Source organism: Oryctolagus cuniculus, chromosome 21 (genome assembly GCF_964237555.1).
Source record: "Oryctolagus cuniculus chromosome 21, mOryCun1.1, whole genome shotgun sequence".
In the NCBI taxonomy this organism is placed as follows: domain Eukaryota; kingdom Metazoa; phylum Chordata; class Mammalia; order Lagomorpha; family Leporidae; genus Oryctolagus; species Oryctolagus cuniculus.
The window spans coordinates 9,449,950-9,472,330 of record NC_091452.1 but is presented as its reverse complement, the minus strand read 5'-3'; the positions used below and the strand labels follow the sequence as shown (position 1 = coordinate 9,472,330).

The following is a 22,381-nucleotide window of genomic DNA, read 5'->3' as shown; positions in this document are numbered from 1 at the left end:
GGCAGAGATCTTCCATCCACAAGTTCACTCCCCAAATGGCTACAACAGCCAGGGCTGGAACAGGCTGAAGTCAGGAGCGAGAAACTCCATCTGGGTCTCTGACATGGGTGACAGGGACCCAAGTACCTGCGTCATCACCCACTGACTTCCAGGTGCATCATCAGGAACCTGAACTGGCAGCAGCACAGCAGGAACTCAAACCGGCATTCCAATATGGACTGCTAGTGCTACAGGCACTGCGCCACAACACCAGCCCTACAAAAGCATTATTTTTAAGGCAGAAAATACGTCCGAGAACAGTGGTTTTACAACCTGTGGTGACACAGCCCCCTAAGGAACCACAGAATCGTCTTATGCAGTCTTTGAATCTGTTAACCCAACCACTGTCCAGAGGGGATTACAACAAACTATTTCACAAATATTTGCTATTTTTCAGGCCACATAGACCCAGAATTTACTGTTTGGGTCCAGGACTAATTCGTATTTTACCTGAATCAACAAGATGTTTAGAGGTGACCCACTGTTCTTGGAGTCATTACTCATACGGTGGCATGAAAAGAAATCACACCTGAAAGCTACCGAACTTTCAGGTCCCTAAATCCCTGACAGCTTGAGTGTTTTAAATATGTCATGAATCGGAGCCGGTGCTGTGGCACAGTGGGTAAAGCTGCCACCTGCAGTGCTGGCATCCCCACATGGGTGCCAGTTTGAGTCCTGGGTGCTCCACTTCCGATCCAGCTCTCTGCTATGGCCTGGGAGAGCAGTGGAAGATGGCCCAAGCCCTTGGGCCCCTGCACCAATGTGGGAGACCTGGCAGAAGCTCCTGGCTTCAGATCGGTGTAGCTGTGGCCGTTGTGGCCATCTGGGGGGGAGTGAACCACTGGATGGAAGACCTCTGTCTCTTTCTTTTGGCCTCTGCCTCTCTGTAACTCAGCCTTTCAAATAAATAAATACGCTAAAAAAAAAAAAATCCAGCCTTTATATTTCAAAAACTTAGTTTGGGGGCAGGTATTTGGCACAGCAGTTAAGGTGCTGCTTGGTACGCTTGTAATCCACATCTGAGTTGCTAGATTTAGTCCTGGTTTTGCTTCCAATTCCAGCTAATGTGAACCCAGGGAGGCAATGGCTCAAGTACTTGGGTTCCTGCAGTCATATGGGAGACCTGGATGGAGACAGAGGCTCCTGGCTTCAGCCCGGCCTAGCCCTGGCTGTGGTGGGGCATTTGAGGAAGGAACCAGCAGACAGAAGAGCTCTGTCTTCTACCTTTCAAATACAATGAAAATAAATTTTGTGAAAATAAAAACTGAAAACATATATCCAACATTAAAAAAAATAGTTTTTAGAAGTCAACATTGTGGCGCAATGGGTTAAGCTGCCATCTGTGACAATGGTATTGCATATGGAAACACCAATTCAAATTTCTACTACTCCACTTCTGATTCACCTCCTGCTAATGCACCTGGACAGCAGTGGAAGATGCAGGCGACCCGGATGGAATCCTAGGCTCCAGGTTCAGCCTGGCCCAGACCCAGCAATCATGGACATCTGGGGTGTGAACTAACGGATGGAAAATTTATCTATCTTTTGCTTTTCCTCTCTGTTGCTCTTTCAAATAAATAAATCCTTGAATGTGGGCCATCCTCCACTGCTTTCCCAGGTGCATTAGCAGGGAGCCAGACTGGAAGTGGAACAGCCAGGACACGAACTGGCACCCACATGGGATACAGGCATTACAGATGGTGGCATAACCTACTATACCACGATACTAGCCCCTATTCTGACAAATGACAGTGTTGTGGTATAGTGGGTTAAGCCACTGTCTACGATGCCAGCATCCCATATGTGCACTGGTTAGAGACCCGGCTGCTCCACTTCTGGCTCCTTGCTAATGCGCCTGCAAAAGCAGAGGAAAATGGCCTAAATGCTTGGGCCCCTGCCCCTATGTGTGAGGCCAGGAAGAAGCTCCTGACTCCTGGCTTCTACCAAGTGTGAATCTGTCTCTCCCTCTCTGTGTAACTCTTTCAAAAAATAAATAAATCTTTAAAAAATAATAATAAATTGGGAAAGGCAGGTATTGTGGTGCAACAGGTTAAGCTGTCACTGGGATGGCCACATCCCATATCAGAGTACCAGTTCCAAGTCACAGCTTCTCTGCTTCCCATTCGATTTCCTGCTAATGCATTTTGGGAGGCAGCAGATGATGACGGCTCAAGCACTTAGACCTCTGCCACCCATGTGGAAGAGCAGGATGGAGTTCTGGGCAGTTGGCTTCAGCCAGGCCCAGACTGGCTGCTACAGGCTATTTGGGGAATAAATCAGTAGACAGAAGAACTCTGTTTCTCTCTCACACTCACTCTATATTTCAAGTACATGAAAAAAAAAAAAAAAAGAGAGAGAGAGAGAGAGAGACATTAAAAAAAGCTGAGAGGGGCCAGTGCTGTGGCATAGTAGGCTAAGCCTCTGCCTGTGGTACTGGCATCCCATATGGGTGCCAGTTCGAGACCCGGCTGCTCCACTTCTGATCCAGCTCTCTACTATAGCCTGGGAAAGCAGTGGAACATGGCCCAAGTCCTTGGGCCCCTGCACCCACATGGGAAACCCAGAAGAGGCTCCTGGCTTCAGACAGGTTCAGCTCCAGCCAGTGCATCTATTTGGGGAAGGAACCAGAAGATCAAAGACTTTTCTCTCTGTCTTCTACCTCTCAAATTCTACATCGCAAATAAATAAGCTGCAATAAAATAAATAAAATAAAATACTGTAGACAGACGAACACCGAATAAGCAAACCTACCCTTTATGTCGTTCAGAGAAGCGGGACCACCATGAGGCTGGTCTGCCTCACAAATGGCCCTCCAGAAGTCCTGCTCTGCTAAGCTGGAGGACTGGCCTTCATTTTGCAGACTTAGAGCCAACATGAAGTCCAAGTTCGCACTGTCTTCACCACCCTCTTTGAGGGGCTGTCGGCTTCTATTCCTTTCCTGCCTTTCTTGTTCTTCAACTAGAGGGGGAAAAACAAAACCAAAGAACACTCAAGACACTTTAGACATACTGCTATCCCTCAATCAAGTCCCTGCCCAGCAAAGAGGCATGGGGGCACCAATAAAACAGCCCCAGGTCCACCAGTGCGCCCAGCCATCTGGTTCTCATTCATCTCTGAACATTAAGCCTACCATTATTCTGATTGTATATTAATAACTGCTATTTCTGGGCTCTAACTAGGGTAACAGTGCTCAACACGTCATCTATATTTTCTTCATTACATAACAATGTTTCAGAGCTCAGAATCAGATTGCCTGATTTCAGACATCGGCTCTACCACACCTGCCCTCAAAGAGACCATCGTGAGAAGGAAATGGCTGTTGCAAATGCCTGAGGCTCAGAAGGTGGCATCATCACCACTCTTCACTGTACCACAACAGTGAAAAGTTTCTGTTATTCTCATTTTGTAGGAATGTAAGTATTCTTCACAGTGTTACCAGCCATGCTCACATTTCTATAATGACAATATACTCTGCCAAAGCCCTGCTCCTATTTACCCTGGGATTCTGATACCACTTCGGTTTCCTAATCTTAACACAACTTACACAGATTATTCTGAATTGGAAACTGAGGTGGCATGTTCCTTTGGTTGGTAGTCCTATTATGAAAAAAGTCTGACCCAAAGTCTCTCAGGGGCCTCCGGGGTATCCTCACAGGTGGGTCCAGAGCCTCAATTTGTCTGAGGAGTTGGGATGCGATCCAGATTCCATCTTGATCAAATGACTCATCATATGCTTGGGGAGGTATGGCAACCTCATTTCTCTTTTCCTCCCCTTCTCTCCCACAAATGTCAGGGTGAGTCTTCAGATCTTTCACAAGGACATTGCGCCCACAACTGCCACATAGCTCTGTCCGGGCACCACAGTAATCTTCATGTTCCTTCAGTTTGAGAACAGACAGTTCCAAATCACAGTGCTGGCAGACAGCAAGCCTCAGAGGGCACTCACTCTCCTGCAACACAGAGTAACGAAGCAGTTAATATGCACACCTAGTAGAGGCTGTGTTTCAGTACAGATCAAGAAAAGCAAAAAGTACCTACAGTCATGTGTTCTGTAATAACCTTCTGATCAATGACAGACCACATATATAACAGTGGTCCCATAAAATTATATTGCCTACTGACACTGTAGCCATCTTGGTTTGTATAAGTAACCCTATGTTGTCTGCACAATAACATGGCCTAATGACTCACTTCTCACAGCCCCACCTCCACCTGCCATACTTTTTATGTATAGAAGAGTCACGGCTTCCCCTTTTGTTCCTGCCACTAGGTTTTTCAAAGGAAAGGAACTATTAGAAGAAATCAACTTGGCCACTCTGTCTTTTGTTTTTGTTTTTGTTTTTTTGACAGGCAGAGTGGACAGTGAGAGAGAGAGACAGGCACAAAGGTCTTCCTTTGCCGTTGGTTCACCCTCCAATGGCCGCCGCGGCCGGCGTGCTGCGGCCAGCGCACCACGCTGATCCGATGGCAGGAGACAGGTACTTATCCTGGTCTCCCATGCGGGTGCAGGGCCCAAGTATTTGGGCCATCCTCCACTGCACTCCCTGGCCACAGCAAAGAGCTGGCCTGGAAGAGGGGCAACCGGGACAGAATCCGGTGCCCCAACTGGGACTAGAACCTGGTGTGCCGGCGCCATAAGGCGGAGGATTAGCCTAGTGAGCCGCGGCGCCGGCCGGCCACTCTGTCTTACCACTTTGTACACACATTACAAAGTAGTCCAAAATCAGCCACAGACACCCAAAGGCAAACAGCAAGAAGCCCAGCAATTCAATCCGGTTGTCAAAGCTCTACAAATTTCCCCTTACTATTCCAACTGTCTTGAGTGGTGGGCAATGAACAGTGACCACCCTTTCCAAAGACAATGGTTTTTCTAAACTTTAAATTTACATTTGGCACTGATTCTAAACAGACCAAGAAATCACTAAATGAAGATGAACCCACGAGTGTGAATACTGGGGCCAGCATGTGGTATAGTACGTTAAGCCACTGCCTGTGATGCCAACATCCCATATGAATGCCAGCTCAAGTCCTGGCTGCTCGACTTCTTTTTCTTAAAGATTTATTTATTTATACAAGAGGCAGAGTTACAGACAGAGGGAGAGACAGAGAGGCCCTCCATCTGGCAGTTCACTCTCCAAGTAGCCTGAATGGCCAGAGCTGAGCCAGTCCAAAGCCAGGAGCCAGGAGCCTCCTCCAGATCTCCCATGTGGGTGCAGGGACCCAGGCACTTGGGCCATCCTCCGCTGCTTTCCCAGGCCACAGCAGAGAGCTGGATCAGAAGAGGAGCAGTGGGACACAAACTAGCACCCATATGGGATGCTGGTGCCACAGGTGGAGGCTTAACCTACCATGCCTCAGCAATGGCCCCTGCTTGACTTCTAATCCAGCTCCTGTTAATGCACCTGGGAAAGCAGTGGACAGCCCAAGTGCTTGGAACCTTGCTACCCAGTGGGAGACGCGGATGGACTTCTAGGCTCCCAGCATCAGCCTGGACCAGCCCCAACCACTGCGGTCATTCGGAAGTGAATCAGCAGTTGGAAGATCTCTAACTCTGCCTTCCAAATACAGTTTTATAACATCACAAGTTTAGATACTTTACAACCACTGTGCCAAAAAAGCAAAATGTATTTTCATACAAACTAAAGTTCTACTCTAAATGCTACTTCCAAAAATTTTAGCACTGTATGTATATGCACAAAATAGCTATTGCAGGAAACAAGAAAGGGTTTAGGGTTAGGTGTTTGGCCTAGCAGTTAAGACGCCAGCATCTCACATGAGAGTGCGTGGATTCGATCCCCTGCTTCTGCCTTCCAATTCCAGATTCCTGACAATGCAGATCTTGGGAGGCCACAGGTGATGGCTCCAGAAGCTGGGTCCTTGGCCCCTATGAGGCAGACTTGAATTGAGTTTTGGCTCCCAGCTTTGGCCTGGCCCCATTTCTGGTCACTGTCAGGATATGGAGATTTATTTATTTATTTATTTATTTATATTTTAAGATTCATTTATTTGAAAGAGTTACAGAGAGAGAGAGAGATCTTCTATCCACTGGTTCAATTCCCAGATGGCTGCAATGGCCAGGGGTAGGTCAGGTTGAAGCCAGCACCTTCTCCTGGGTCTCCCATGTGGGTGTAGGAGTCCAAGCACTTCGGCCATCTTCTGTTGCTTTCCCAAGTGTGTTAGCAGGAAGCTGTTTCAGAAGTGGAGAAGCCAGGACTTGAATCAGTGCCCATATAGGATGCTGGCACTATAGACAGTAGCTTAGCCCGTTATGCCACAGCGCTGGTCTCACTGTGAGGATTGAAGGAGTGACCCAGCAGATAGGCGCTCTGTCTCTAGTTCTCAAATTTAAAAAACACAGTAACTTTAAAAAAAAAAAAAGGTTCATTTATTTATTTGAAAGGTAAGAATTACAGAGAGAATGAAGCACAGGCAGAGAGAGGTCTTCCATCCGCTGGTTCACTACCCAAATGGTTGCAACAGCTGGAGCTGTGCCATCTGAAGCCAAGAGCCAGGAGCTTCTTCCAGGTCTCTGACATGGGTGCAGGGGCCTAAGGACTTGGGCAATCTTCTACTGCTTTCCCAGGCCATAGCAGAGAGCTGGATCGGAAGTGGAGCAGCCAAGTCTTGAACCGGCACCCACAGGAGATGCCAGTACTGCAGGCAGCAGCTTTACCCACTAAGCCACAGCGCTGGCCCCAAAACATAATAACTTTTTAAAGACAGACAGAGGGCCTAGATAGCGGAGCAATACGGGTGAAGAGACACAATTTGCGGCCAGTGTTCTGGTGTAGCAGGTTAGACTACGCCTGTGATGTAGGCATCCCACATCAGAGTGCTGGTTCAAGTCCCGGCTGCTCCACTTCCTTTCTGGCTCCCTGCTAATGTGCCTGGGAAAACAGCAGATGAGAGCCATTTGGGCAGTGAACCAGTGGACCCTGCCTTTCAAATAAACAAATACATCTTTAAAGGAATAAAAAGGAGACAATTTATATCTAGATACTTTTGTGTCTTTAAATTGTACCTCATGGGGCCAACGCTGTGGCACAGCAGGATAATGCCTTGGCCTAAAGTGCCAGCATCCCATATGGGCGCTGGTTCTAGTCTCAGCTGCTCCTTTTCTGATCCAGCTCTCTGCTATGGCCTGGGAAAGCAGAAAATGGCCCAAGTCCTTGGGCCCCCGCACCCATGTGAGACACCCGGAAAAGGCTCCTGGCTCCTGGCTTTGGATCAGTGCAACTCCAGCCATTGCAATTGGGGACTGAACCATCGGATGGAAGACCTCTCTCTCTCTCTCTGCCTCTCCTTCGCTCTCTGTGTAACTCTTTCAAGTAAATAATCTTTAAAAAAACAAACAAAAAAAAACTGTACCTCATGTAGATGCAACATTAATTCAGAAGGTTTTTTGGGATTTGAAAAACAGAGTGTGCTCCCCCAAAGCCCATAACAGCCAGGACACACAATCTAAGTGTCTCACACAAGTGACAGGAACCAATTACTTGAGCCCTCACTGCTGTATCCCAAGGTCTGCATTAGCAGGACGCTAGAGTTAGGAGACAGGGGCAGGAATCCAATTCTAAGTACTCCAATGTAGAAGGGAGGATCTTAACCATTAGGAAATGAAAGATTGTTCATTCTTTATTTTTATGATTTATTTATTTAGAAAGCCAGGAACTTCATCTGGGTCTCCCACGTGCGTGGCAGGAGCCCAAACACTTGGGCCATCTTCTGCTGCATGTCCCAGGCCATTAGCAGGGAGCTGGATTGGAAGTGGAGCAGCAGAGACACAAACCGGTACCCACATGGGATGCCATCATTGCAGGTGGCGGCTTTACCCTCTATGCCACAACATCAGCCTCCAAGATTTTTTTTCAAAGGTTTCTTATTAGAAAAACACTACTGGTTCGGCCGGCACCGCGGCTCACTAGGCTAATCCTCCGCCTTGCGGCGCTGGCACACTGGGTTCTAGTCCCGGTCGGGGCGCCGGATTCTGTCCCGGTTGCCCCTCTTCCAGGCCAGCTCTCTGCTGTGGCCCGGGAGTGCAGTGGAGGATCGCCCAAGTCCTTGGGCCCTGCACCCGCATGGGAGACCAGGATAAGTACCTGGCTCCTGCCATCGGATCGGTACGGTGCGCCGGCCGCAGCAGCCATTGGAGGGTGAACCAATGGCAAAGGAAGACCTTTCTCTCTGTCTCTCTCTCTCACTGTCCACTCTGCCTGTCAAAAAAACAAACAAACAAACAAACAAACAAACAAACAAAAAAAACAAACACTACTGGTTTAAGTTACTCAACAGAAAAGACCAAATAACTACTGTCACACACCATATAACAAACAGCCCTAAAAAGTACTAGTAACTCACCAGAAAAACAGATACATTTAAAACTAGTAAAGAAAAACAGAATTTTTTTAAATTCTTGATAGTTAATCTCTGATCTAAAATTGTCATAGTCTGGCTAATGGGGATGTTGGGGAATACTTTGTATTTAACCTTTGCAATAACTGGTGTATCACCATGGGACTCCCAGAAATAGCTGCCAAAGAAGCTAGGAGAGGTTGTTTTACACTAGTGAGGGAAATACTCATTATTACCATTCATGTGACCTCAATCTGTAAGGCCTACTAAAGCATACCTCCAATATATACAAAATAATGAGTACCTCGGTATTTATGAGATGTTTTCTCCACACGTTGGGTTATCAGTGCTTCTAATTTTCTTTATAATTCCCCATTTTCCAAATTTTCTATACTGAATATGAATCAGTTTATAACTTAGGAAATTTAAATATAAATTAATAAAATTAAGTTGTTATGGGTTTTTTTAACATATACAGAATGAAATAGGAAAATCTTAAGTGTACATCCTAATAAATTTTGGATTTTATGGATAAATTTTTACATATATATATATACACACATATACATACATACATACATATAGATATACTCCTATGCGACTGCTACTTAAATAGTTGTTGGGTCTTTTAAATTGATGAATTAATATACTCTTTCAACTTTGGCCTGCTTTATCCCATTAGGGGACCAAATGATACCTTACTCTTTCACCAAATGCTCTCTAACAAATTTCTTCAGGTATAGATAGCATGTTAGGGGCCAGGTTGTGGCATAGCAGGTTACACCATTGCCTGCAATGCCAGCATCTCATATGGGCGCCAGTTCAAGCCCAGGATATTCCACTTCTGGTCCAGCTCCCTGCTAACATGCCTGGGAAAGCAGCAGAAGATAGCCCAAGTGTTTGGACCCCTGTCACCTACATGGGAGACCTGGAAGAAGCTCCTGGCTCCTGGCTTTAGACTGGCCCAGCACTGGCCATTGCAGCCATTTGGTAAGTGAACCAGAGGATGAAAGATCTCTCTCTCCTTCTCTGTAACTCTTTCAAATAAAATAAATTTTAAAAAAAGGCATGTTATCAAACTGATTAAGAATTCAAGATGAAATTACAAAATGTAAGGCAGACCATGTACTGAAGAGATTATCCCACACTAGAAGGACAGGATGGCTTCACACTCAGTGCGGCTACCAACAGACACCAGCAAAAGCTACTCTAAGGCCGGAGCTGGGGACACAATGTTGTACTCAGCAGCCTAAACCTGGCAGCAGTTGACCTGTCAAAGTCTCAAATGCATCTTGAGAGGCAGTATGCATATGAGCTGATAGAGAACAAAGACTCAACCAGCCTGGCTTCCTGCACCGATGTGGCTCTAACTGCCATAGCAACGGCCCAAGGTAACTCAGTCCTTTCACAGCACAAGACTAACCTCATGCTTCTTTAGTTGCCTCCTTTCCAACTTCTTGTTACATTTGCAGGTGACCTACAGTAAAAAGTGAGAGTGAGTAAACTAGGTTTTGTGACAATAGGTGCATCTGCTAGTACACAGTAGCAAGTAGAAAACGTCTGTGAGGAATGGCAAGTTAAACACATGTATGCACATCTGGGTCTTGGCTCACCTGACAGTGCTCTGTAGCCACGTGAGTCTCCATGTCAGATTTGGGGAATGGTTCCGTGCAGACAGGACACACACCGATATTCCTTTGACAGTGGATCTCATGGATGGTAAAATTAAACACAGGAATTTCTTTTTTGCTATAGAAACAGAGCAAAGAAAAAAGCAAGAATTACCAATGAATCCATGTCTTTTCTCACACAGAGGTATCATATGGAAATGTGCCCTGTCCAATCTTTAGCCTCTATCACCTCTTTAACGAATCCCTACTCTACAAACCTGACTGTTATCCCTGCTTTTCAAGAATGAAAGCCTGAAGGTTGAGACTTTTGGGCAACATTGTGAGTTAGGAGAGCTATGCACTACTTCTGAGAGCTCTTATTTTTATGACGTCTGACTGATCACACCAACAGTATGAAAATAAATTCCAAGAAGAGCTGAGATTTTCCAAAACTACCTATGGCCCAAAGCACAGTGATACACTCCAGGATTATAAAAACCTAACAACCTATCACTTATTTTCACTCTCAATCTCAAAGTAGTTCAATTTCATTAGACTTTTTTTCATGAAAAGTAAAACCAAACAAAGTAGATGCACCTTTAGGGGAAGTGGAAATTGTCTGCTTTATGTTATACATGCCTTTCAAAGCAGGCTGGGTACAGACAGGAACATGCTTCCTGCCTAGGTTTGTATCAACTTCACTGCAAAAGTGAAATCCTAAACCCTTTTCCATAGTCCTGTCTCTTCACCATTCTCAGTCATCCAGTAACCCAATCAAAGATCAACTGTAACTTACAGGAAAGGGGGAAAGTGACAATTTTTTAAAAAGATTTATTTACTTCTCTGAAAGGCAGAATTAGAGAGAAAGAGATCTTCCATCTGCTTCCCCAAATGGTCTCAATGGCCTGAAGCCAAGAGCCTAGAACTCCATCTGGGTCTCCCACATGAGTGGCAGGGGTCCAAGTACTTGGGCCATCATCTGCTAACTTCCCAGGTATGTCAGAATGGCTCTAGATCAGAAGTGGAACAGCTGGGACTGGAATCAGCACTCATCTGGGATGCCAATGTCCTGGTTTTAACCAGCTGAGCTGGTGATAATTTTAAGTGAAAGAGTTAAGAACACTTAAATCAGAAAAGAGGGAAGGGTGCCTGCTAATGTGCCTGTGAAGGCAGCAACAGATGGCACAAGTGTTTGGGCCACTTGCCAACATGAAGGCCAGGATGGAGTTCCTAGCTCCTGGCTTCAGCCTAGCCTAGTCCTTGTTGTGGCAGGCTTTTGGAAAGCAAACCAGCAGATGTAAAGTCTCTCCCTCTCTATTTTTTCTCTTCCTTCCTGTCACTGCCTTTCAAACAAATAAATAAAACTTTCAAAAAAATCTTTTAAATTGACAAACTGTTCCCACCAAACATTCCAAAAACACAAAAATGTCAATATACTTTCTTCCTACCAACAGATCAAATGAAGAGATTTTTTTTTATTTTTTTTTTTAATTTTTATTTATTTATTTTTTGACAGGCAGAGTGGACAGTGAGAGAGACAGAGAGAGAGGTCTTCCTTTGCCGTCGGTTCACCCTCCAATGGCCGCCGCGGGCGGCGCGCTGCTGCCGGCACACCACGCTGATCCGATGGCAGGAGCCAGGTACTTCTGGTCTCCCATGGGGTGCAGGGCCCAAGCACTAGGGCCATCCTCCACTGCACTCCCTGGCCACAGCAGAGAGCTGGCTTGGAAGAGGGGCAACCGGGGCAGAATCCGGCGCCCCAACCGGGACTAGAACCCGGTGTGCTGGCGCCGCAAGGCGGAGGATTAGCCTAGTGAGCCGCGGTGCCGGCTTTTTTTTTTAATTTTTTTGACAGGCAGAGTGGACAGTGAGAGAGACAGAAAGGTCTTCAATCTGCCGTTGGTTCACCCTCCAATGGCCGCCACGGCCGGCGCACTGCGCTGATCCGATGGCAGGAGCCAGGTGCTTCTCCTGATCTCCCATGGGGTGCAGGGCCCAAGCACTTGGGCCATCCTCCACTGCACTTCCCTGGCCACAGCAGAGAGCTGGCCCGGAAGAGGGGCAACCGGGACAGAATCCGGCGCCCCGACCGGGACTAGAACCCGGTGTGCTGGTGCCGCAAGGCGGAGGATTAGCCTAGTGAGCTGCGGCGCCAGCCAGAAGAGATTTTAATATAAATGAGAACACAATTCTATATATAGACAAAACTGCTGAAAGCCCAAGGAAGAACTAGCAGGTTAAAAGATCAAATTTTGGGGCTGGCGCCGTGGCTCACTAGGCTAATCCTCTGCCTGCGGCGCCGGCACACTGGGTTCTAGTCCTGGCCAGGGCACCAAATTCTGTCCCAGTTGCCCCTCTTCCAGGCCAGCTCTCTGCTGTGGTCCGGGAGTGCAGTGGAGGATGGCCCAAGTGCTTGGGCCCTGCACCCGCATGGGAGACCAGGAGAAGCACCTGGCTCCTGGCTTCGGATCAGCGCGGTGCGCCGGCCGCAGCGGCCACTGGAGGGTGAACCAACAGCAAAGGAAGACCTGTCTCTCTCACTGTCCACTCTGCCTGTCAAGAAAAAAGATCAAATTTTGGGAACCAGCGCTGTGGCATGGCAGGTAAAGCTGCCACCTGCAGGGCCTTAAATCCTGGTTGTTCCTCTTCTGATCCAGCTTCCTGTTAATGCACCTGGGAAAGCAGTGGAGGTTGGCCCAAGTGTTTGGACTCCTGCACCCATGTGGGAGACCCAGAAGAAGCTCCTGGCTTCTGGGCTTTGGATTGGCCCAGCTCGGCTGTTGCAGCCACTTAGGAGTGAACCAACAGATGGAAGACATCTCTTTCTCTCTCTTTCTCTGCCTCTAACTCTGCCTTTCAGATAAATAAATAAATCTTTTTTTAAAAAAAAAGTCAAATTTCATTTTTTTAAAGATTTACTTATTTATCTGTAAGGCAGAGTTACAGAAGGCAGAAGCAGAGAGAAAGAGAGGTCTTCCATCTGCTAGTTCACTCCCCCAGATGACCGCAATGGCCGGAGCTGAGTTGTTCCAAAGCCTGGAGCCAGGAGCTTCTTCCAGGTCTCCCATGCAGGTACAGGGGGCCCAAGCACTTGGGCCATCTTCTACTGCTTTCCCAGGCCACAGCAAAGAGCTGGCCTGGAAGAGGGGCAACCGGGACAGAATCCGGCGCCCTGACCAGGACTAGAACCCAGTGTGCCAGCGCCGCAGGCGGAGAACTAGCCTATTGAGCCACGGCGCCGGCCCCCAACTAACTTCTCTTTAAGAGTGGCTGCCTACCAGGCTCTACTACAGCTCAGATTTTGAAGAGTGCCTTAATTTTTCTAACAAACTTTCAAAATTCGAAATTTAAACAGGGTTACTTAGATAGAGGTCTGTACAGGCTCAGCCAGCTTCCCATGCTAATCTGCTTTTTTCCCTAAATAAACTGCCCTGGCTTTGAATAACCTTGTTTTTATTAGCTTTCCATTAACTCACCCTTTTTAACTCCCTCAGCAGAGTTATTTATACATTGGCCTAGGCCTGTGATTCCTTCAAATTGGATAAAGCTAAAATAGTTATGAAACGGCAGACAGTGGCAAGTAGAAATACCCTGTAAGGCAATACACCCATTACAAAATGACATCTTAATTCCATGCAGGAAAAGGTGATTCTGACTAGCAGTTACTCTAATTATATTCTAATTCAGCCAAAAGTTAGGCTGAGTAGAAAGAAAAAAAACCACCACAACCAAAAATCAAAATTGTTATCTGACTCAAACTTTTCATCAATGTACATCACACTGTGTTCCTTATTCAACATCTCTCTCCTACCACAATTTATAGGTTAAACACATTATATATAGAGTTTTGTTTTTGCTTTAGTTTTCAGTAAGAGCACTCACACAGGTATATCATCAAAATATCAAAACAAGGTCTTGAGAAATCCCCACCAGAAGCCAACTAGTCATTAACAATATGCCTAGACTTCATCTCAGCAGGAAACAGTTGCTCTTTCTTATCACTCATGTGGGTTAAAAACATCAAAATAGAAAGTATAATCTTCAAGTCTGTGCCAAGTCTTTAACACTTTTGGAATCACAAAATGATAATGATTAAGCCTCACTGCCTTAGCAGTTCAACTTGGCTCAGCTCCCATTTTAGAAGCAGCAAAATCCTCAATAAAAAATGAGTTAGGACTGAGCTGATGGGGACGGCATTGTGATGTACTGGGTGAAGCTGTCACATACAAGGCTGTCATCCCATATGGGTGCTGGTCTGAGTCCCGACTGCTCTGCTTACAATCCAGCTCCCTGCTAATGTGCCTGGGAAAGCAGAGGACTATGGCCCAAATCCTTGGGCTCCTGCACACATGTGGGAAACCCAGATGAGGCTCTTGGCTTTGGCCTAACCTGGCTGTTGCCAAAAGTCAGAAGGAAGGAAGGAACCCAGGCAGGTATTGTGATGCACCAAGTTAAGCTACAGAACAATCATTTCTCCATATATGAGTGTCTGGTTTGAATCCCAGTTACTCTATACTTTCAATTTAGCTATCTACAACACGCCTGGGAGATGGCAGATAATGATCCAAGTATGTGGGTTCCTGCCACTTACATGCAAGACCTGAAAGAAGCTCCTGGCTCCTGGCTCCTGGCTCCTGGCTCCAGGCCTGGCAAAGTTCTGACTGTTACAGGCTCGCTTTCTCACCCCAACTCTGTCCCTGTCACTCTACCTTTCAAATAAACAAGTAAGTAAATAAATAAGTCAGGAACCAGAGAGCCCTGACTTCTACTTAATCTCATCACTCCAGGCAGCCCACCACTTAAACCAACCAGCTTGTCAAATTAGTAAAACAGGCAATTCAACAAAAGCATTAAAAAACTCTAATCCCCCAAACCCCAAAAAAGTTCTAATCCCCAGGCCAGTTAAGCTGCTGCCTGCATCCCATATAGGTGCCAGTTTGAGTCCTGGGAGCTCCACTTCTGACCCAACTCCCTAATGACCTGGGAAAAGCAGCAGAAGATGGCCAGAGTGCTTGGGCCCCAGCCACCCAAGTGGGAGACCCGGAAGAAGCTCTTGGCTTTGGCCTGGCCTAGCCACTCTAGTCCGATTTATTTGCACTGTATAATACATGGCTCTAATTTTAACTTGCCAATAAATAAACCAACTCATTATAGAAGTTTGTTCTCATTTCAATAACATTTCTTAGATTTAATTTCTTACCAGTTGTTACACAGTTGAGTATCCTGGTCATCTAGAAGTTCAGCCATCTTTAGTTCTTCCTGTAACTATAAAGAAAGAAGTATGAACTTTCAATTTCATTTCTGCTTTAAGGATGACATGCAAAAACAAAATAAGACTTTCGTATATCCCTCACCGAATTTCCCCAAAAGTTAACATGATTAAAATATCAGAGTACAACTCTTACACATAGGCAGTTAACACGAATATTAGTAACTATTCACAGGTCTTTCTAAAATTTCACCTCCCATCCCATCAAGGCCTTTTTCTGGTACAGGATCTGATGCAGGAGCATACATTGTATCTAGTTTTTTTGTTTGTTTGTTTGTTTTTTTTTTTTTTTTTTTTTTTTGACAGGCAGAGGGGACAGAGAGAGAGAGAAAGAAAGGTCTTCCTTTGCCGTTGGTTCACCCTCCAATGGCCGCCACGGCCGGCGCACTGCGGCCGGCGCACCGCGCTGATCCAATGGCAGGAGCCAGGTACTTATCCTGGTCTCCCATGGGGTGCAGGGCCCAAGCACTTGGGCCATCCTCCACTGCACTCCCTGGCCACAGCAGAGAGCTGGCCTGGAAGAGGAGCAACCGGGACAGAATCCGGCACCCCGACCGGGACTAGAACCCGGTGTGCTGGCGCCACAAGGCGGAGGATTAGCCTAGTGAGCCGCGGCGCCGGCTAGTTATTTCTTAATCTTCTGGGACTCAGGATATCTCTTCAGTTTTTACTGCTCATGATTTTATTCAACACACTGGCTAGTTATTTTGTAGAAAGTCATTCAGTTTGGGTTTGTTTCATGCTTTCTCATGATTAAATTCAGGCTACACAGTTTCAGAAATACCATAAGAGGTTGGCACCGTGGTGCGGCAGGTTCAAGCCCCAGCCTGCAGTACCAGCATCCTATACAGGCACTGGTTCAATCCTAGCTGCTCCACTTCCTAACCCTTTCCCTGCTGATGCACCTGGAAAAGCAGTGAAGGATGGCCCAAATTCTTGGGACCCTTTACCCACTTAGGAGACCAGGAAGAAGCTCCTGGCCTTTCGAATGGCTCAGCTCCAGCTGTTGTAGCCTTCTGGAATTAACAGATTGGAAGACCTCTCTCTATATCTCTGTCTCTACCTCTGTGTCTTTCAAATAAATTTTTTTAAAAAAAGTGAAAAAAAAAAGTGATGCTGTGCTCATCTTCATGCGTTATAACAGAAGGCACGTGATGTTAAATCTTAGTTGGATGCTATATACAAAGTTTTTCCTTCTTTTTAAACAAAAAATAAATGCAGAAAGCAAAATACTGGCAATTTTACTACTGATATTTACTTTATTCTTTCCCACAAACCAAATATAATCTTTTTTTTTTTTTTAAGATTTATTTTATTTATTTGAAAGACAGAGTTACAGAGAGAGGCAGAGACACAGAGAGAGGTCTTCCATCTGATGGTTCACTCCCCAGATGGCCACAACAGCCATAGCTGCGCCAATCCAAAGCCAGGAGCTAGGAGTTTCTTCCAGGTCTCCCACGTGGGTGCAGGGACCCAAGGACTTGGGCCATCTTCTACTGCTTTCCCAGGCAATAGCAGAAAGCTGGATCGGAAGAGGAGCAGCCAGGACTAGAACCGGCACCCATATGGAATGCTAGCGCTTCAGGCCACGGTGTTAATCCACTGCGCCACAGCACCGGCCCCCAAATGTAATCTTAAATACCAACCTGCAACAGGGCCCTTTAATGGATTTGGCAATATCAAACTGCCACTTTTTAAAATATATATTTTCATTCAACATGTTAATTAAGACCCACAGTGTGTGCCACTGTGCCCAGGCACTAAGAATACTTTACAAATTAAAGAAATATAGTGTTTGATGTAACAGAGCAATCTGGTGGCCATGACAATTGTATAACAAAAACAAAAAAAAAAATCTGCAAAGCCAACACTGTGGCAAAGCAGGTAAAGCTGCCGCTTGCAGTTCTAGCATCCCATATGGGCACTGATTCAAGTCCTAGCTGCTCCACTCTGATCCAGCTCCCTGCTAATGCACCTGGGAAAGCAGTGGAAGACGGCCCAAGTGCTTGGGTTCCTGTACCCACGTGGGAGCCCTGGAAAAAGCTCCTGGCTTCGAATCAGCCCAGCTTTAGCCATTGTGGTCATTTAGGAAGTGAACCATTGGATATGGACAGAAGAACTCTCTCTCTGCCTTTGCCTCTCTGTAACTCTTTCAAATAAATCTTAAGAAAAAAAAAAACTAAATATGACTTAAGGTAAGTATTTTGATGAAAAAGTACACAGGGGCCAGAGCCGTGGTGTAGTGGGTAAAGCCGCTGCCTGCAGTGCCAGCATCCCATATGGGCCCCAGTTCAAGTCCTGGCTGCTCCACTTCCGCTCCAGCTCTCTGCTATGGCCTGGGAAAGCAGTAGAAGATGGCCCTGGTCCTTGGGCCCCAGCACCGGCATGGAGGACCCAGAGGAAGCTCCTGCTTCCTGGTTTTGGACTGGTGCAGCTCCGACCATTGCAGCCATCTGGGGGAGTGAACCAGCAGGTGGAAGATCTCTCTCTCTCTCTCTGCCTCTCCTTCTATCTCTGTGTTAACTCTGACTTTCAATATAAATAAATAGAATCTTAAAAAACAGAAAAGTACACAGATAACTGGGGATGGAAGAGAGGGAAGTCTACTTTAATAAGGGTGGTCACAAAGATGAATCGTGGCTGGGGTTGAGCTGCTTGCCTTCCCTATCAGAGTACCTGGGACTGCAAAGCATGTGGAGATAGAAGCTCTTCATCTCACTCTTAAATAAATAAAACCTTTTTATTTCTCTGAAGGACAGATAGCTAGATTTATTTATTTATCTATTTAAAAGGCAGAGTTGCAGAGTCAGTCTCCACCCAAGGTTCACTCCTCCAAATGGCCTTGACCATGGTCTGGGCCGGGCCAGGCTAACGCCAAGAGCCTGGAACTCCATTCGGGTCTCCCACGTGGGCGGCAGGGGCCCGAGGACTTCGGCCCTCTTCTGCTGCTTCCCCAGGCCATAGCAGAGAGCTGGACTGGAAGTGGAACAGCCAGGATTGAAGCCGCGCTGCTACAGGATCTGCTGCACACTCTTTTTAAAAACTAAGACTTGAAGTACAAAAAGGCAACTACGCAAAAGCAGAAATGCGGAGGGCAGGAGTGGGGAAAACCCTGCAAGCCATAGGAAGAGCAAATTCCCTAAGGAACTGAAAGGAAAAGGAGAGGGGGGCATGATTCCAGATGGCCTTACCTCCCAGAAAGAATACTGGATTACCGTATCCCGAGCTCAACGGAAACCACCGGAAGGCTTCAAACCAGGGAATGACAAGATTCAAGATACCCCCCGTATAAAATGTGAACCAGGCGTGGGAAGCCGCCGCGCACAGACACGAGTTAGCTCCTGGACCGCAGAAATCGGAATACTCTCAAGTCCGGCCGATCCCAGGCAGGCAACTTTAAAACTCGAGGCCGAGACCTCGGACGCGGGGAGTGGCCGTGTTCCGGCGGCCAGCGGGCGGCCTGCGCCAAGTTCCAGCCCCGCCGCGGAGTCTCCGTGCGCCTCGACCCCCGGGGCCCTCAGGCTCCTCTGGCGGACCACCGACCACCCTTCAGAGGGGCCTCGTCACCTCAGCAGGAGCTGGCCCGGGCCTGGCCGGGGTCCCCGGCGGGGCCGGCCCTCGGAGGCGGAGCCACGGGCGCGGGGGCCCCCCGGGGGCCGTTTGCGAGCGCCCCCTCCCCGCGCGGGGCCCCGCAGGTGACAGCAGTTAACGCCCGCCGTGCGCTTCTCCACGGCTAACCGCTCACCCGGCGGCCACCAGCCGGTCAGGTGAAAGTCATCCTCCCCGCGTTGGCGCCGGAGTCACGTTACCACCGCGCCCGCCGCTCTGAAGCCGGGGCCCCGCGACCCCCCTCGACCCACAGCTCAACGCTCGGGCTCCGAGCCCAGGCCGGCGTCGCGCCCGGCTCCGCCCGAGGCGCCCGGGCCACGGCCGCTTCCCCGCGCCTCCCGGCGAGGCCGCCGGAGGCTGCCGAGGCTCCAGTGCCCTGAGGAGAAGGCGCGGCCTCCTCGCAGGCATCTTCCCCCAACAGGCGCGACCCCCAGGACCGGAGCCCCCTCGCCCACACACCCTCTCGGTCGAGATGCCGGCCTCCGCCCGAACCGGATGCCGCGGAAAGCGCCTCAGGCGCGGGCCGCCGCTTCGCCTCACCTGGAACAAGACGTGGGACGTCCACCAGAGCCGCTAGCCACAGCCACCGACCCTCGGTCAGCCCCCACACGCAACAACGGCCCCCAGAGCCGCCTCACCACTTCCGACCGTCGTGCAGGAGCGCGCCCATTGGCCAGAGGCGGCTCTGGTCGTCGACCCATTGGTTAGCACCGTTGTCGCTCGCGGGGGCCCCACCTTCTGCGCGCGATTGGCTCCCGGGAGCGCAGCGGGGCGTGTCCCTGGAAGTCCCAGCCCCTGCACATCTGGCCGAGAGAGCCGCGGAGAGCTGAGCTTGGAGCCTGAGGCTGGATGTAGCGGCTGCCTGCGACAGAGGCTAACAATATTTGCATGAATCACACTGTGCAAACATTACTAATATGCCTGACATATTAAGATAATGACGTTTGTTCTCTTGTCATGGCCCATTAATACCTGTTAGTCATTCTTGGTGCTATTAGGATGCCTTTGGGCAAGGCTCTGACCGTATTTGAACATTTTGCTTTTGGCAGCAGCATAATGGGCGTTTGAAACTCAAGTTTTGAGCGCCGCGTCCTCAACTTGCTGCCTGAATGGGTTCTCTGAGCTCTTCTTCCCATGAGAAGAATGAAAAAGGAAGATTTTTAAATTACGTTAGTGTATGAAGCCAGCACACAGTACAAACAATATAGCAACTTAAAATTGTGCTTCTAGGGGGCGGTGCTGTGGCGGGTGCCAGACTCTACTATGGCCTAGGAAAGCAGCAGAGGACGGCCCAAGTCCTTTGGCCTCTGCACCCGCGTGGGAGACCTGGAAGAAGCTCCTGCCTCCTGGCTTCGGATTGGCCCAGCTCCAGCCATTGCAGCCACCTGGGGATAAACCAGCAAGTGGAAGATTCTCTCTCTCTCTCTTTCTCCCCCCCCCCCCCCTCTAACTCTGCCTGTCTATAATGCTGCCTGTCAAATAAATAAAAACTTTGTACTTCTATTCTAGATTATAACTGCAACATGCCCATGAGATAGTACTAAGCATGAAAAGTGGTTTGCAAAGCAATATTTATAACGAAACAGAATATTTAGAGTAACTATGCATTACGTTCTATGTAATTCCCCACACAGTTCAAAGACAAGCAAAATTAAGGTGAGAGATGTGGGAAATTGGTTCCTGTCAAAGGATATGAGAAAGACTTCCAAGCCCTAAAAGTGTTCGGTATCTCTCATTCAGCAAGGTGGTTAACATAAAGGTATTACTTGGTATATAATTATACATTTAAAATTTAAGCACTTTACATTGTATATCATAGTCAATAAAATTTTATCAGAAAAAAGCATAGTTGTTAAAAAATTAAAGAACAGAGGCTGCTGGTTGGGATTCAGCCATGACAGCAGCAGAGTGCTGCTTTGAGTGCCAGCTGCTCTGTACTTCCAATCAAGTTTTCTACTGAGGTACCAAGGACACAGCAAATGACGCTTCAAATATTTGGGTTCCTGCCACCCTTGTGGGAGGCTGAATGGAGTTCCAGGCTCCTGGCTCCTGATTCCTGGCTTTAGCCTGGCCTAGCCCTGGCTGATGTAGCCATTTGGGGAGTGAACCAGGAGATAGAAGATCTCTCTCATTCTGTCACTCTGCCTTTTTTTTTTTTTTTTAAGATTTATTTATTTATTTGAAAGTCCAGGTTACACAGAGAGAGAAGGAGAGGCAGAGACAGAGAGAGGTCTTCCATCTGCTGGTTCACTCCCCAGTTGGCCACAATGGCTGGAGCTGCGCCGATCTGAAGCCAGGAGCCAGGAGCTTCCTCTGGGTCTCTCACACGGGTGTAGGGGACCAAGGACTTGGGCCATCTTCTTCTGCTTTCCCAGGCCATAGCAGAGAGCTGGATTGGAAGTTGAGCAGCTGGGTCTCAAACTGGCACCCATATAAGATGCCGGCACTGCAGGCGGTGGCTCAACCCGCTATGCCACAGCACCAGCCCCTGTCACTCTGCCTTTTAAACACATAAATAAATTTTCAAAATAATAAAGATTAAGGAACACCCAGGAAAATTGCCATTGTAGCTATCTGGGGAGTGAAACCCATGGATTTAAGGTCTCTATCTCTCTGTTTCTCCCTCTCTCTAGCTTTCCCTTTCAAATAAATCTTTCTTAAAAATTTAAAAAATAAACACTCCTATACTCCCCACCCCCTTGCACCAGCATCATTAGGGTGTTGTCAAAAGTTTGTATCTGGGGGCTTGGAGCCACTGTGCTCTATCCCAATCCCTCAACCTCACAAAACACACCAGATTCTGCATCTCAGCTTCTGGTGTCGTGGCCCAAATATTTCTTGTCAACTCCGGCAGATTCATGGCTGCAGTGAGATTCTGCTAAAACCTGGGCCCTGCCAGGCCTAGCGAGGGGTGTCCCCTCTCCCAGCCAAAGTAGCCACTACTCAGTCTGGGAAGCCAGTGTGAACTCTCTATCACCCTCTGCCTCCCGTCCCTGTTGCCCCAAACTGTCCCCCACTCCCCAGCCTCGTCTGGCCTGTCCACTGTCCCAGCCACAAGCCAAGGATTTTTCCTGATGAAATGCAGTTTTCCTTGGCGTTCTAGCTGCCAACTCCCCTCCCTCCTCCCTCTTTGACTTCCCAGCAGCTGTTTAGAGAGTCACAGATTCCTGGCCTGGTGCCCGGCACAGCCTGGGACACGTGCAAGGTGCACCACTCATGCTTGCCCCATTACATCAAGGTGTTCCTGATTTCTATCTCTGGTTTGTTCTGTTTATGTGCTGCTTTATAATAAGCAGACACCAAACACTAGACATTTAGATGTAGCTCTGTTTTGTTTGGCTAGAACTGAATCTGTCCTCCCCGGATTGGACTCCTCACTGAAGTTCCTAGACACCTCGGGGCTTTTAGGCCCCCTCGGTGCTTGATATCTGGCACTTTTGTTTTTAAGTATATATTTATTTATTTTTAAATATTTACTGACTTTCATTTTAAATATTTACTG

The 22,381-nt window shown here is 47.8% G+C and overlaps 1 protein-coding gene and 1 long non-coding RNA gene across 9 annotated transcripts in view; one reads left to right on the top strand and one right to left on the bottom strand.

Moving 5' to 3' along the window:
• Positions 1 to 22,381, bottom strand: part of TRAFD1 (TRAF-type zinc finger domain containing 1) — a 47,587-nt gene that overhangs the window by 9,203 nt on the left and 16,003 nt on the right. The window contains exons 1-7 of one of the 8 annotated variants that reach the window (XM_070066223.1): positions 19,420 to 19,559; positions 15,202 to 15,266; positions 10,005 to 10,140; positions 9,815 to 9,868; positions 6,143 to 6,226; positions 3,584 to 3,989; positions 2,791 to 2,997 (exon numbers count right to left, since the gene is read on the bottom strand). In XM_070066223.1, the coding sequence (XP_069922324.1) occupies positions 2,791 to 2,997; positions 3,584 to 3,989; positions 6,143 to 6,226; positions 9,815 to 9,868; positions 10,005 to 10,140; positions 15,202 to 15,248 (934 nt within the window). In that variant the 5' untranslated portion in view covers positions 15,249 to 15,266; positions 19,420 to 19,559. Of the gene's footprint in view, positions 1 to 2,790; positions 2,998 to 3,583; positions 3,990 to 6,142; positions 6,227 to 9,814; positions 9,869 to 10,004; positions 10,141 to 15,201; positions 15,267 to 18,461; positions 18,927 to 19,338; positions 19,626 to 22,381 lie in introns of those variants that run through there. The other 7 variants (XM_070066225.1, XM_070066226.1, XM_070066224.1 and 4 more) reach the window with 7 other exon arrangements.
• LOC138847440 (uncharacterized) lies at positions 19,447 to 20,382 on the top strand. The gene is made up of 2 exons (XR_011385272.1): positions 19,447 to 19,582; positions 20,110 to 20,382. It is a non-coding gene; the product is annotated as an uncharacterized lncRNA (long non-coding RNA).